At 49.6% G+C, this 13269-nt stretch overlaps 2 protein-coding genes across 2 annotated transcripts; one reads left to right on the top strand and one right to left on the bottom strand.

Moving 5' to 3' along the window:
* Nucleotides 1-125: 125 nt before the first annotated feature.
* Nucleotides 126-4666, bottom strand: FSUBG_8821 (regulatory associated mTOR; the record flags this gene model as incomplete). Its single annotated transcript, XM_036687268.1, has 3 exons — nt 126-342; nt 405-3844; nt 4292-4666. The coding sequence occupies 3 exons, from the start codon at nt 4664-4666 to the stop codon at nt 126-128; spliced, it is 4032 nt and encodes a 1343-aa protein (XP_036535661.1).
* Nucleotides 4667-8317: 3651 nt separating this feature from the next.
* On the top strand, nt 8318-12850 carry FSUBG_8820 (cell polarity tea1p; the record flags this gene model as incomplete). Its single annotated transcript, XM_036687267.1, has 4 exons — nt 8318-8593; nt 8660-9035; nt 9084-9351; nt 9400-12850. The coding sequence occupies 4 exons, from the start codon at nt 8318-8320 to the stop codon at nt 12848-12850; spliced, it is 4371 nt and encodes a 1456-aa protein (XP_036535660.1).
* Nucleotides 12851-13269: the final 419 nt, after the last annotated feature.

Here is a 13269-nt window from a genome sequence, read left to right as displayed (position 1 = left end):
TCCGTATCCCCATGCTTCGAGTCCTGAATGACACCCTTCCTCCATGGTCCGGGCAATCAATACATCCCGTCTCATTTGTCCTCTTCTATGTATTACTATAAGCGAAACCTGCCGCCCCAAGGACGCTAGCTTGGGTGCAGAGACTCCGATTTCTCGCAAGTGAACAAGTTAATATGTTGATCACCTCGTGCAGCACATCCAAGAATTGGCCGATGAGGGTGGAATGCAGTGGCCGATATAGGTGAGCTGCGATTCTGTTGTAGGAAGCTTGAATAGGGCTCAACATTCGAAAGCTCATGCCCATCAAGATTAAAGACCTTCACTGCGTGGGCCGATGTACCCCTGTCAATCGAGTTAGTTCCAATCCCTGTGATTCATGATCCTTGCGCCGAATTAATACTTACACTGCAAAGACTGGTAGATGTTCATGAGTACTGGCTGTTCTGAGTGTGTCTCGTGTTGTTTGGAATGAGTGCAGCGGCTTATCCATGCGAATATCCCAGATTTTGACTTTGCCGTTTCTGCTTGCACTCAGGAGCTCGCGTTGTCCGCCGCGCTGCATATGTACGCTCTTGATCCATTGTCGATCTGACTCATCCTTCCATTTGCGCACCATGGACTCTTGAGGTCGGTTTCTGGTGTCAAAGACTCGAACGGCACCGTCACCGAAGCCAGCAACAAACATGTTACCCGTCATTTGATCCGAGGTGAGCGAAGTCACGCAGGAGCCCGAGCGTGCTGGGATATCCATGACACACGTCTCGTAAGCGGCATACCACACTCGAATTACTCGGACATCGCCAGCAACAAGGACTCGACCAGTGACTTGTTGCCAGTCGAACACCATGCCAGAGTTGACGTTACTGGGGACCATGTGTGTTAAGGCACGCCAGGATGATGCAAGTTCAATGGCTCGATCCGATTCGTAGTTGCGATAAACTCTGATCACACCGTCAGATGATCCTGTCAGTAACATCGCCTGGTCGTCTTCGTTGATGAACTTCATGTCGCTGATTTTTGAGCCTTCTGGATTACCGTTGCTGAAACGGCTCAATCGTCCTTGCTTCTTCCAGTCCCATACATAAACAGTGTTGCCGTCGTCCGCTACAGCGAGATGATCTTCGAATTGATGGAACGTCATCTTAGCGGGTTGAGCACCATTGTTGATGATCCCAAGCTGATTATTCCATTTGTGACTTCCCGCTTGTTGTTTCAATGGCTGGGTTTCTCTGAAAATAGTTTCATTCCGAGCTCTTCGCCAAAGACGCTCATTATATTCGGTACTTCCAGGCTCATCTGCCTCACTCGGCTTCATCTGTGGTTCACGGAAATACTCAATTGACCATTCCAGGAATTTGCTCTTGAGAGGCAGTGCGGGAGGCTTCATCAGATCCCGCTGTTTGTATGCGCCTGAATAGGGTTCATGCGCGACGTTGTATTGAGCCAGCGATGATGGTCGATCGTTTCGCTCTGCAGGTACCGGTATTTGATTCGGCGTGAGTTTCAGAGATGGTGATCGGGGCAAAGTCGGGGTCGTTGGTCTTGATTTGTCCTCATTGGTGACCAGTGATGGGAAAAGCAAGCTCGCAGTTCGACGAAGGAGTCCTGGAGAGGGTAAAGGCTGCGAGTTAGAAGTGCCAGGAGAATTATTTCGCTGGCTTGCACTCGGAGTATGCTTGTGTGCCGTCCTTGCCGTACGCTTTCGAATCTCGGCCATGACTAACTGCGTCTGAACTCCGACTTTTGAGCTGAGCAGCGCGTTGTGAACAAAGTCTACAACGATAGTCGCTTCGCGTTGTACCTCAGGGTGAGGATCCACACTGAGAATGAGAGCCAGCTTCCACAACGCCATATATACTGTGTTGTGAGATAGACCATGGGCCATTGGCTTGATGGTGCCATCCTTGTTGCGATTATCCGGCCTTGCGTAATGCAAGCCCATCTTGTGTTCCTGACCGTCATCCTGGGGAGGAAATATGAGATACTCCTTCTCCTCAACCAGTTGTTCGTAAGCTGCGACTAAGAACTTGCTCTCGAAGCGAATAGCAAAATGAGAAAGAAACACCATGAACTCCTTGCGGACCATTGGGCTTCCATCATTACCCATGTCGAGTATTGTCCATGCGATAGACTCCTCAATACGGGCCACTTCCTCTGTCAGATCAGGAATACCCAGAAATGTAGTCATGGCATGGATCATCGCTGCCCGTACCTCGCAACAAGGATCTCTCACGAGATAAGCGAGCTTGACGTATGCATTCTCCCTGATACCCCGCCACTTGGCCTCTGGAAGGTCTTGCCAAAGCTGGCTTATACAGAGACAAGCCCACTGACGCAGAAGAGGGTTCTCCTCATTTTGAAGATGAGTTAAACAATATGACATAATCTCTGTTTGGTTACAGACCATTTGCCCATTTTTGTAATCCTTGCATAGCATAGCAAGAATAAAAGCGCACATTGCCTTGTGTTCGTCGCTGTCAACAACGGGCAATCCTTCGGAGGGTTTCAGAATCTGTGCAAAGTAGCTATAACCGCTATCTTTGATGAGGTCCTGCTGACAAGAAAGGTCCACTGCAATCAGACGTGCCCAGATAAAGACCATAACCGGCTTTAACTCGGCCGCAGCCGACTGTAAGAGTTTGAGGACATACGGGAAGATGCCTATACTGAGAGCGAGCTGAACAGACCACGGACCTAGGTCAAGAAACCGGCCGAGTAAGATAAGAGCACGAACCCGATGTTGCTGGCTGAGCAGTACCTGGAGCACAACCGGTAGCTGGTCGGGTGACTTTTGAGCCATCGCATCGCCTCTCGTAAGATAAACATCGAAAGCAGTAAGCTGTTCTGTGAAGAATGTTGAATTTTGATACTCATAATCAAAGCCTTCGCTCTCTTTTTTTTCAAGCATGGGCAGCTGAGCCAATGCCATGTCAACGGCTAGATCCCAGGTCTCCCACAAGGGATGCTGGTGGGTGTCGGGTAGCTTAGGATAGGACTGAGGATGGCATCCATAGACCGTCATGACGCGTTGAGCAAGAAGAAAATTGCGGAACAGCGCTGCCACCATCAGGTCTTGTCGAAAGAATTTCCGGAAGAGATCACGAGGTAGTGTTGTCCACGCAATGCTGTCTGTGATAGCAGTGAAAATCCAATTAAGTTCCCCCAGTGGTGTTCGCCGCTCCTGCAGGCGACCGGGTAGTTTTTTGGCCCGCTCTGGGCTGATGTTGGTCTTGAGGGGGTTCTGCAGAACGAAGAACCATAGAGCCATCTCAATGGGAGTGGTGAGGCAAGCTGTGAACAGGTCAGCAGGCAAAAGAGGGTTTGTTGGGAGATTCTCTTTGACAGCGCAGGCAGCCAGATGAATATAAGGCCTGAAATTGGTTTTCGTGTAGTTTGGGTCGCGCTCTGCGGCCTCCTCCTCCTCTTCTTCATGCTTCTCAACAAATCGATGGTAGTTATTGAGAATGTTGCCGGCTTCAGAGCAATCCCAGACAAAGATGGTGGGAGCTTGAAGCCAATGTTGCAGGTCGTACAGCGATACAGGTATGTATTGTGTGTAATTCTTATTAAAAACCCAAATTTCGCCTGATGCGGTTGGCTTGGGTACGCCGTGACCGTTGTAGTGAAGCAAAACACGTTCGTCCTTTGCATTTCTGCGTAATGAGATGCAGAATTTCTTTGTCTCCTCGACGGAGGGATCGAGGTATTGTTTGTATCGTGCTCTTATCGCAAGTGTCTCGTACTGCGCCTGAAGTGACTTGCCGATATTCTCGAGGGCTTTCTGGATGGGAGGTATTGTAGGATCTGTCCATGCCTCGAGCTTCGCACCTGGGTTGGTCTTGAGCTGGTCGGGGGGTTCAACTCCTATATTCAAACACACCGCGAGAGCTGCAGACACTGTTTTTAACCTGTCTCTCTGCCGCCAATCTTGAAGTTCGTATTGCAGTGGTTTAGGTTTTCCTGTCGTCTCATGTCGCTTATCGGTAAAATACATATACCAGTTCTGAGGGCATAATTAGCTAGGAAAACCCAAGGCAATATAAACATCGTGCACGGATGGTGTCGGAGCCAGATCATGGATCTATTCCTCCGGGGCTGATACAGAAGACACCTAACAGGTGATCAAATTGCCGAGAGGTTCGAGGCTGGTGCCCGAGGTGCTTATTTCCACGTGCCACGGCATACTACAGCCAGTGGTTCTTTATCTTGCAACTGTCGAGCATGATACAGAGGCTGGATGTATCCAAGATGACTGACCAGCAAATTGACATTCTTGAGAGGGAAAACTCACATTAGCCAGCTGAGATATGATGTCCTCCGATTGATAATGGTCCTCAAAACCATGTCTAGCACCCCATTCAGGTATGTCATCTTCTGTTGGCTCAGGCTCTTCCATGGCCCGGGGCGCGTAGTCACTCTTCGACCGTAGGAGCATTGGCTTGGCAGGCCGCGTTTTCTGGTGATGCTCCATGTCGTCTCTTGTCTCGAGCGCCATGCTTCCGTTGCGCCGGTTTGGCGCGCTCAACGGTCGTTGGTCATCATCGTCGCTCCTGGTAGCATCGTTCGATGTTGAACGGCCGTTCATCCTAGGTCGCGCTGCCGAGGCAGCTCCGTTGGGCTCAACTGTAGGCGCAGAGGTGCCGTTCATGTCGGATCGCAGCGCCATGACGCCTGAATAACCGTAAAATTGTCGCGATCGACGCAAGTAGTTGGCTATGACCAAGATGCGCGGGTTGTCGTGACGGGCGCGGATTGAAATGTCTAGCGTCGGTGGAGGAGCTTGCAGTGAAGCGGGTTTGGCTGGCTGAGTAGGTGTAAATATGTGGAGGAAGTGACGTCTATTGAAACGACACAGCTGTCATGGCCCCTCTGTGTAGCTCAAGCCGACATTGCGGATGATAGCCCTCTATTTGAGCCTGTGTCACTATGGGTAGGTCACTACGTTTAGGTGTAGAGTACCCAAAAGCAATTGGAGGACTTTCGACTGTGGTTGGGAGAAGCCAATGATGAGGTCTAAAGTTCGCTGGCGGCTGACCAGGATAAAGGCAGAAATTAATAATTCCTAGTACACCATCTGGTTCCGTTAGTGCTGGCTTCTTCACTTCCCCACAAAGGCAACACGCATACAGCAAGGTCAATATAAATCGTAGTTAATATGATCGGAATATCTCCAAAGCTTCAAATAAGGTCAGTTTATGTGCAACAGCACTTTGTTGGTCATTCAAATGCTTGAACACTGGCCAGTATAAGGTTTGGTATGGACATAGGGTAACTAATGTTATTGTTACCGACATCGACCTCAGGGAGCAAGAAAACATCGGGCATTGACATAGGGTGTCAAAATAAATTCAGCAGAATGTTTCCTAAACTTGGGCTAGATTTACCCAAAGGTTTTATCGCTTATGGTCAAGGTCCTGAGTTTTATTTCCTCCCTAGCTCACCTAAGGTGATGGGCCTTACTGGGGCCCGCTCCAATTGAAATCCTGGCTGGCTGGCCAGAGGGCGTAAGAAAACTTCCGATCTCGAAGCAAGGTGCTAAACGCACCTAAACTCCAGTAGGTAGTACAAAAACACCATATATATTGAGCCAACCCAAGTTATTATGTCACGTAGGACAGAGGCACGAAGCTCTTTTAGCTTATCTGGCCAGCCCATTACCACGAGGTGGGCTCAAGTAGCAAGCCACAACACTGGACAAGATGGCTACACGTGATCACCATGTGGCTTGTTAGTCCCTCGAGCTCGCTGAGGTTTCTTCTCCCCTCGCCTATGAGCCTACCTTAATACCGCCGCTACGACTGTGAAATACAGAAGGCATGATGTATGCTTATGTATCTGACACTTGTGTGTGAAGGTTGTCTTAATTTCAACTGTAATGGCTTATGGTCTTGCCACTGGTGACGCCAAAATGGATAATCAATGTGTTTACAATGCAGACCAAATATTGATCGGAGTCTACGAATCCCCGATAGGTAGTCTATTATAAAGGACTGGGTTTGAGGCTAGAACTAGGCTGTGAGATCTGCTGACCACTACCTACGGAGTGAAGTTGCCGGGTATCTGTTATAGAATGTTGCGGAGTGTACCCCGTACGTTTGGCTGGATTATTCCGGTTTATGAGAAACATCATATATACCACCTACTAACTTACCAAAGGTACCTGCCTGGTAAGTGCTCGCTACTATGTTAACGGGGCGCCGGATTTCCACCCCTTTATTATTTTAATTACATCGTTCATTCGAGAGGGAGTTCGGTGGGGCTAAGCCAGAGGGAAGAACTTAAGAAGTAGGTAATTTTACCTTGGCGTGCGTAGACCGTTGGGTTTGACGATGTTAGCGCCCGAGAAACATGAAACCACATCCTGGCCACCCAATGAGGATAAGGTATCCTGCGTTAGCGGACGGGCAGGCTTCGTGATTCCAATTCCGTCGAGACGAGGAAACAAAGCTTTAAGACTTCGTACCTAGTCGGTACGTGTGCAGTCGGGGTGACTGAAGCCTGATTGGAGAATATGAGAGTACGGAGCACGTACTTGGTATGACTTACATCTGAAAGCTAACATTGGAAGCTGCCCGTTTCTCTGGTGGAAGACGAGTGATGTGATGTTCAATAGGTACAGTAGTGAGCAAAGAATAAGTGAACGGCATACCCACTAAGAGCACCTTTAAGGTTGGGTAGCTTAGTATATTCCGTTTACCACTGAGAGTCTACTAATTAAAGACACCAACCATAAATAAGGGTAGTATTAACTTAGTTCTTACCTGACAAAAGCATATGAAAATTAGTCACAAAGTTGGAGAAGTTCAACCGTTTCGTAACCTTTTCTCCTCTGCAGTTAGTAACAAGAACTAAAACGGTTGTATGGAACTTGTGTTTAGCGGTACAGTTTCTTGACCAACAACTCCTTTCTCTGGCTTCAGAATATGCGTAACTTGAAATCCGTATCATACTTGTACCGCATGTGCATGCTCAGACCTTAAATAGGCCAAGTGCACCTTGCTGCCAGGCACAATGTACGAAAGGGGCACAAAGCCTAGCTGATTGGACGAATATCTTCAGCTTCCTGTTCCCAGTGCCCAGGGTGTCTCCACCTTCAAGATGCAAGGAACAAAGAGACCCTGGCGAAAAGTTGAATGCGAAGTCGGGACACCGTCTTGTCGCCAATTATAAGGTAAGGTATTTAGATAATGGCCCTGGCGGTGGGCAGTAATTTGTTTCCCTTGTGACATGGGATAAGAGCTTCGATCAGCAATGACGATGTTGTGTTACCTGTAGGTAGCCCTCGGCAGGATGTGCCACAATACATGAAGGATAGCACTGTAGAATGGACTCGAGACACTATAAATGTTCAAGTTTTGCCAGTTGGCACGCATGGCACATGAAAGAACTTTCTTGAGCCAAGTGGCCCGAGTCGAGTTATTCAAAAAAAACATTTTCCTAACTATAGCCACTCCAAGACTGTGCTCAATGGCACTGTACATTGACTGGTTTGCGTGGAACCCCTAAATATTGTCGGGTCTTAACTGACGCCGGTCTCCAACGTCCAGGGGCGCGGTGGAATCTATGATAATTGGTTGGGACCACCAGGGTATAGAAGTGAAAGGGCTGGCCTTTAAAAGACAGCCAGCTAGCAACAGGAGGCGAAAGGTCGCCGAGGCCACCATAGGAGGTTGACAAGGACCAACTAGGCACCTAAAGTCAAGCCCCATCCGTCTTTTGCGCTGCCAGTTTCCGTTCCGCTACAGCTGTCGTAGGCTTTTGTTGGCTACCTTACTCATTTCGTACCTGACCATCACCACTTTCTTTTCATCTCACATCTTTTCCTACGCCAACCTAACAGGGGCTCTTTATTTGCGCATCGTCACCGTTTCCCTTCGTTAGCGTCTGAATTCCTGAATCTGCTTCAAACGCCCGTTACCCGCGCCGTCGAAGATCGATCTAGAAAGCATTTGCTCCTTTACGACGTGCACCAGCGCATCGGCTGCCTCGAAGCCAGCCCCCTCTCTCGAAGACCGGAATCCGGGAGGCTGACCACGTCTCTGGAATTCCCAAAGAACAATACGCAGTTCTATCCACAAGCCTACCAATGCTGGCCCAGCCACTTCGAAATTCGAATATTGATTCTTGCTACTATCCTTGTGGCTGGAACTCACTTGTCGGGATATTTGCTTCGTCTCCTAACGATCCCTGACCCACGCGACGACTGCATCACGACAACGCACTATCTCCGCGACCTCCTATCGCATTACTCTCGCGAATTGTTCCATACTGCTTTCGAATCGATTTCTAGCCGCTCGGCGGCTGCTTGCGATAAACCATGGCCTTCCTATTCAAATCAAAAAAGCATCCAGAGAGGTCGCAGCCTGCAAGTCGCGACGCAGGATCTGGTTCTCAAGGGTCGATCCAAAGTGTCAGCGCCCGTACTGCTGAGAAGAGCTCTCTACAACATCGCGCAACCCCAACTGGGAGCTTGAACTCAATCGATAACGAAGGCAGTAACGGTAGTCCCGATCATAGCCATGGCCATGGCCATGGACATGGACGCCGTGGTGGGAGTGCTGACCAACCAATCCAACAAAACAGCGATACATCAGTGAGTTTTCTACCCGTTCTTGCATTAAATTATGTCAGGATATCCTAATCATTGAGCTGTCCTTAGGTCCGAAATGGCACCCCCATCAACGGTCCTAATGCATCTCTATACCCTTGGTCACAACGCCGATTGACATATACTTCGACACACCCTTCTCCCTTCCCTCGATATGGCGCTGCAGTGAACTCCGTGTCGTCTAAAGAAGGAGATGTGTACCTCATGGGTGGTCTGATCAACGGGTCAACAGTCAAAGGTGATCTCTGGATGATTGAGGCTGGAGGTAACATGGCATGCTACCCGTTGGCAACCACGGCTGAGGGACCTGGCCCAAGGGTTGGACACTTGAGCCTGCTTGTCGGCAATGCGTTCATCGTATACGGAGGCGACACTAAGATTGACGAGGCTGACGTTCTTGACGAGACACTCTATCTTTTAAACACCTGTAAGCTTGCCCATTTGTAGGGGTTTCTATTCTCTAACCTTAACCTAGCAACAAGACAATGGTCACGCGCTCTACCAGCTGGGCCGCGACCTTCAGGTCGCTATGGCCACTCGCTCAACATCTTGGGCTCTAAAATTTACGTATTCGGCGGCCAAGTTGAGGGGTTGTTTATGAACGATCTTTCAGCATTCGATCTCAACCAGCTTCAGATGCCAAATAATCGCTGGGAAATCCTGGTCCAGGGCGAGACAAGCCCCAAGATGCCCGCGGCCCGTACCAATCATACCATGATCACGTTTAACGACAAGATGTATCTGTAAGTATCAATGCCGGGTTGTATCGAATAAAGCTAACACCCTGGTAGTTTTGGCGGTACGAATGGCTTCCAATGGTTCAACGATGTTTGGTGTTACGATCCAGCTCTCAACAAGTGGTCTCAATTTGACTGCATTGGCTATATCCCAGCACCACGCGAGGGGCACGCTGCTGCTCTGGTAGACGATGTGATGTATGTCTTCGGAGGACGAACAGAAGAAGGCACAGATCTTGGCGACCTCGCAGCTTTTAGGATATCATCAAGACGATGGTACACATTTCAGAACATGGGCCCTTCCCCATCTCCTCGTTCTGGACATAGTATGACAACCGTTGGCAAATCAATTGTGGTCCTCGGCGGAGAGCCAAGTTCAGCAACTACATCTGTCAGCGACTTGGGCCTTCTCTATGTTTTGGATACCTCGAAGATCCGATATCCGAACGATGCGCAGCAGCCGGCTCAGCAACGAGCTCAAGGTTCACGTAGACCAAGTGCGAGCGAAGGCAGCCGGCCACATCCTGCACGAGATGGATCGAACGGGCCAACGGATTCAAGGAAGTTGATTGTCGGAGGTGCTTCTGCTCCAGCTAATGGGCAACGATCGCCACCCAATAACGGTGACGCAGAAAACCCCCAGTCTGCAACCGCCGGCACAAAACTTCCCAGAGCTTCAGCCATGCCTCCATCTGGCCCTCCCCCTCAAGGGCCGATGCCCGCTAGGCCTACGGTTGACGTGTCCGCAGTTGCACGAGTTAGAGGACAGTCCGCTGAGCGCAGTGGAGCTTCGGGTTCTCCAAGGACAATGCACTCCGGGTCGCCTATCACACGAGAGGTGATCAATGAAACAGAAAGCCCCATATCGAACGGTCGACGAACGCCAGTCCAGCAAAATGCGCGCGCTGGCTCAAGGCAGGATCAAGTCAATGGAGACCCATCTAAGGCGAAGCCAGCTCAACAAACCCGTCCTCAAGGAGCGGGTGATGCCCCTCCAGATGTCGCTCTCAAGCCGGCAATGACACCCCGCCCAGCATCGCCGCCAGTCCCCGTGAGACAGCCAAGCAATCCCCTTTCCAGGCGGTCTTCTGGTAGAAACTCGCAAACAGTTGTTCTTTTAAAGGAACTGGACTCGGCCCGAAACAGGAACGCATGGTATGCTTCGGAGTTAGAGCTCGCGCGCAAAGCTGGCTACGTGCCCAATACTTCATACAGCCCTCTGCTCGATAACAAGGCCACCGAAACTTTTGACGACGAAGACCGACCGCTTATTGAGGCTTTACTGGCAATGCGATCTGAATTAGCAAATGTTCAGACCGCAGTAGACAAGCAAGCCGTAATTGCAGCGAAGCAGATTGCCGAGGCCGAAAAGCAGCGCGATGCTGCCATTCAAGAAGCTGTTTATTCTAAAGCTAAGCTGGCTGCTCACCTAGGAGCAAGTTCAGCAAGCACACCACAGCTTGATGGCCCAAGAGACGATTTTGAAGGAAGGTCTAGTGAGTTGAGCAGAAAGCTTGCAACTGCACTACACATTCAGAAAGATCTTCAGTCACGACTCGATTCTGCGAAGAGCGAACTTGATTCCGAGAAGAAGGCACGACAGTTGGCAGACGACACCTCGAATGCAGCCCAAAAGCGCATGGCAGAATTGGAAAGTTATAAACAACAAACCTCAACAGAAGTTGAGCGCCTCAAGGCTGAGCTGCATCTTGCCCAGCACGAAGCACGAGAGCATTCAGTTGCGCACGCTGAAGTTGCCGCTGCTGTTGAACTTCTACGCATCGAGAAGAATGATGTGCAACAGAAGTACGACGAAGCCATTGGAAGCTCAAAGGACCATAGTGAAGCCTTTGATTCCCTCCGAGCTGCAATTTTAGCATCAGAAGACTCGACAGGCCTTCTGGAATCGAAGCTCGCTGAAGAACGATCTCAGAGAGAGAAGATTGAAGCACAACTCAACAAGCTTAAGTTTGAGCATGAAGCTCTTACTGCGGAACTAGTAGCTACCACCCAGCGTCTACGCGATGCGGAAGAGCTTTCAGAAAAACACGCAGCTGAGGCTAGAACGAACCGTCAAGCTGTTCTTGCTGGCCTCGACAAAATTTCTGCTCGGGACGTTTCTGGATCAAGCAAGGCAGATGCCGAGCGCATTGCTGCTTTGCAGAATCAGCTCACCACCTCGAACGAGTTGGTCAAGAAATCTCAACAGGACCTCGAGGCTGTAGTTCACAAGTTACGTGGTGCAGAAGAACGTATTGCTGGTCTTGAGCAATACCAAGAACAGTCAAGCCGGGAGGGAGTCACCATTCGAAGGCAGCTTCAATCTGCGCTGCGTGATACACAAAGCTTACAGGCAGCCAACACCGATCTTAAGAATCAATTGGCCGCTCAACAACTTGAAACAAACGCGATGACAGTTCAGCACAACGCACTAAAAGACATCCTCAGTGAACGTGGCATAAGCCCAACCGCTTCTATTCGTGCTCGGAATCTTCCCAACCCACGAACGAACTCGCCTGATTTGAATCGTGTCAGAGATCTTGAATCTCAGCTCGCCACCTCATCAGCCGCTCATGAAGAGACCAAGCAAGCATTTGCAATCCAAATTCAGGAATCCGAGGCTGCTTGGCGTGAGAAGCTCTCGCAACTTGAGAGCGATTACCAGTCAGCTGTGCACTATGTCAAAGGCACCGAGAAGATGCTCAAGCAGCTCAAGGATCAATTATCCCGATATAAAACAGAGAATGGCCGTCTGAAGACAGAGATTGAGGAGCTGGAAGACCGTGTTCAGAGTAGCACAACCTCTACCTCGCCTCGTTGGGAGAACGAGAAAGTCGAACTTGAGGCGCGCATTCGAAGCCTCGAGACAGAGCTCCAAGAGTCTTCTGCTCAAATGGAGAAGCGAATCCTTGGTCTTCAAACAGAACTCCAGGAGACCAATCATCACCGCGAAACAGCTTTAAAGAACAGCGAAGAGGCCACACAGAAGTTGAGCAACCATCGCAAGGATCTTGAACAATTACAATCAGAGAATGCGCTACTGGAGCAACGCGCTAGCGATGCTGAACAGAAAGTGGCCCTTCTACTAGATCAGGTCGAGCACTCTGTCGATAACTACCGCCGACGCAGTCGTCAAGTGCCAAGCTTGAACTCCGAGATGGCTGCAAGTGCTAATGGGTTAGGACTGGGGCATTCGAGGCAAGAAAGTTCCGAAGGTGAGAGTATTTACGGAGGCACCACCAGTGGGAATGGTGGTCTGGAAGCTAGAAACAGTGCTGCCTTGGACAGCCTTGCCAACGAACTTGAGACCCTTCGGAGTCAATGGGAAGCAACAAACAAGAACTATCGACTGAGCACCAACTTTGATTTCGACACTACCTCTGCTGTCAAGAAGGACAACGATACCGCTGCAGGTGTTGGCCTTAGCGAGAGCCTCGCGGATTGGCGCAAAAGACTTGATACTGAGGAACACCACAGTGATGGTGAAAAGCCCCGACACCCCTAATTCGAAGCACTTCCAGGCTGCCGATACGCTTTCATGACTCGAATATACCCACCGTCTTCGTTTTGATTTATCCGGGCTAATGGTCAGTCTCTGTACTCCCTGATCTTTGCAAAGGTGGAAATGGAGTTTATTGTGTCAGTTAACAGACAAACCTTTTTTTGTTATTATATTCGGGATTTCTTTCTGTTTCATTTTGCACTTTTCAGCTTGGTTGATTCCCTGAAATTTAGTGCATTTCGAAGAGTGGCTGGTAGTCTATTCCTGCTCTTTTCCACTTCTCGAGTTGGGTTGGCGGATTTTGTTGTTCTACTACATGTTTGAAGAACACCGCATGTAAAATAAGAGACCTTTTTCTATTCATCGGTTCTGTGGTAGTAAGGGAAAGAAGATAGGCATGGATGGTGTCTTTGCCTTTTATA

This window comes from Fusarium subglutinans, assembly GCF_013396075.1.
Source record: "Fusarium subglutinans strain NRRL 66333 chromosome Unknown NRRL66333_c0000125, whole genome shotgun sequence".
NCBI classification, from domain to species: Eukaryota; Fungi; Ascomycota; class Sordariomycetes; order Hypocreales; family Nectriaceae; genus Fusarium; species Fusarium subglutinans.
Note: the sequence above shows the minus strand (reverse complement) of the source record. Positions and strands in the feature narration are given on the sequence as shown.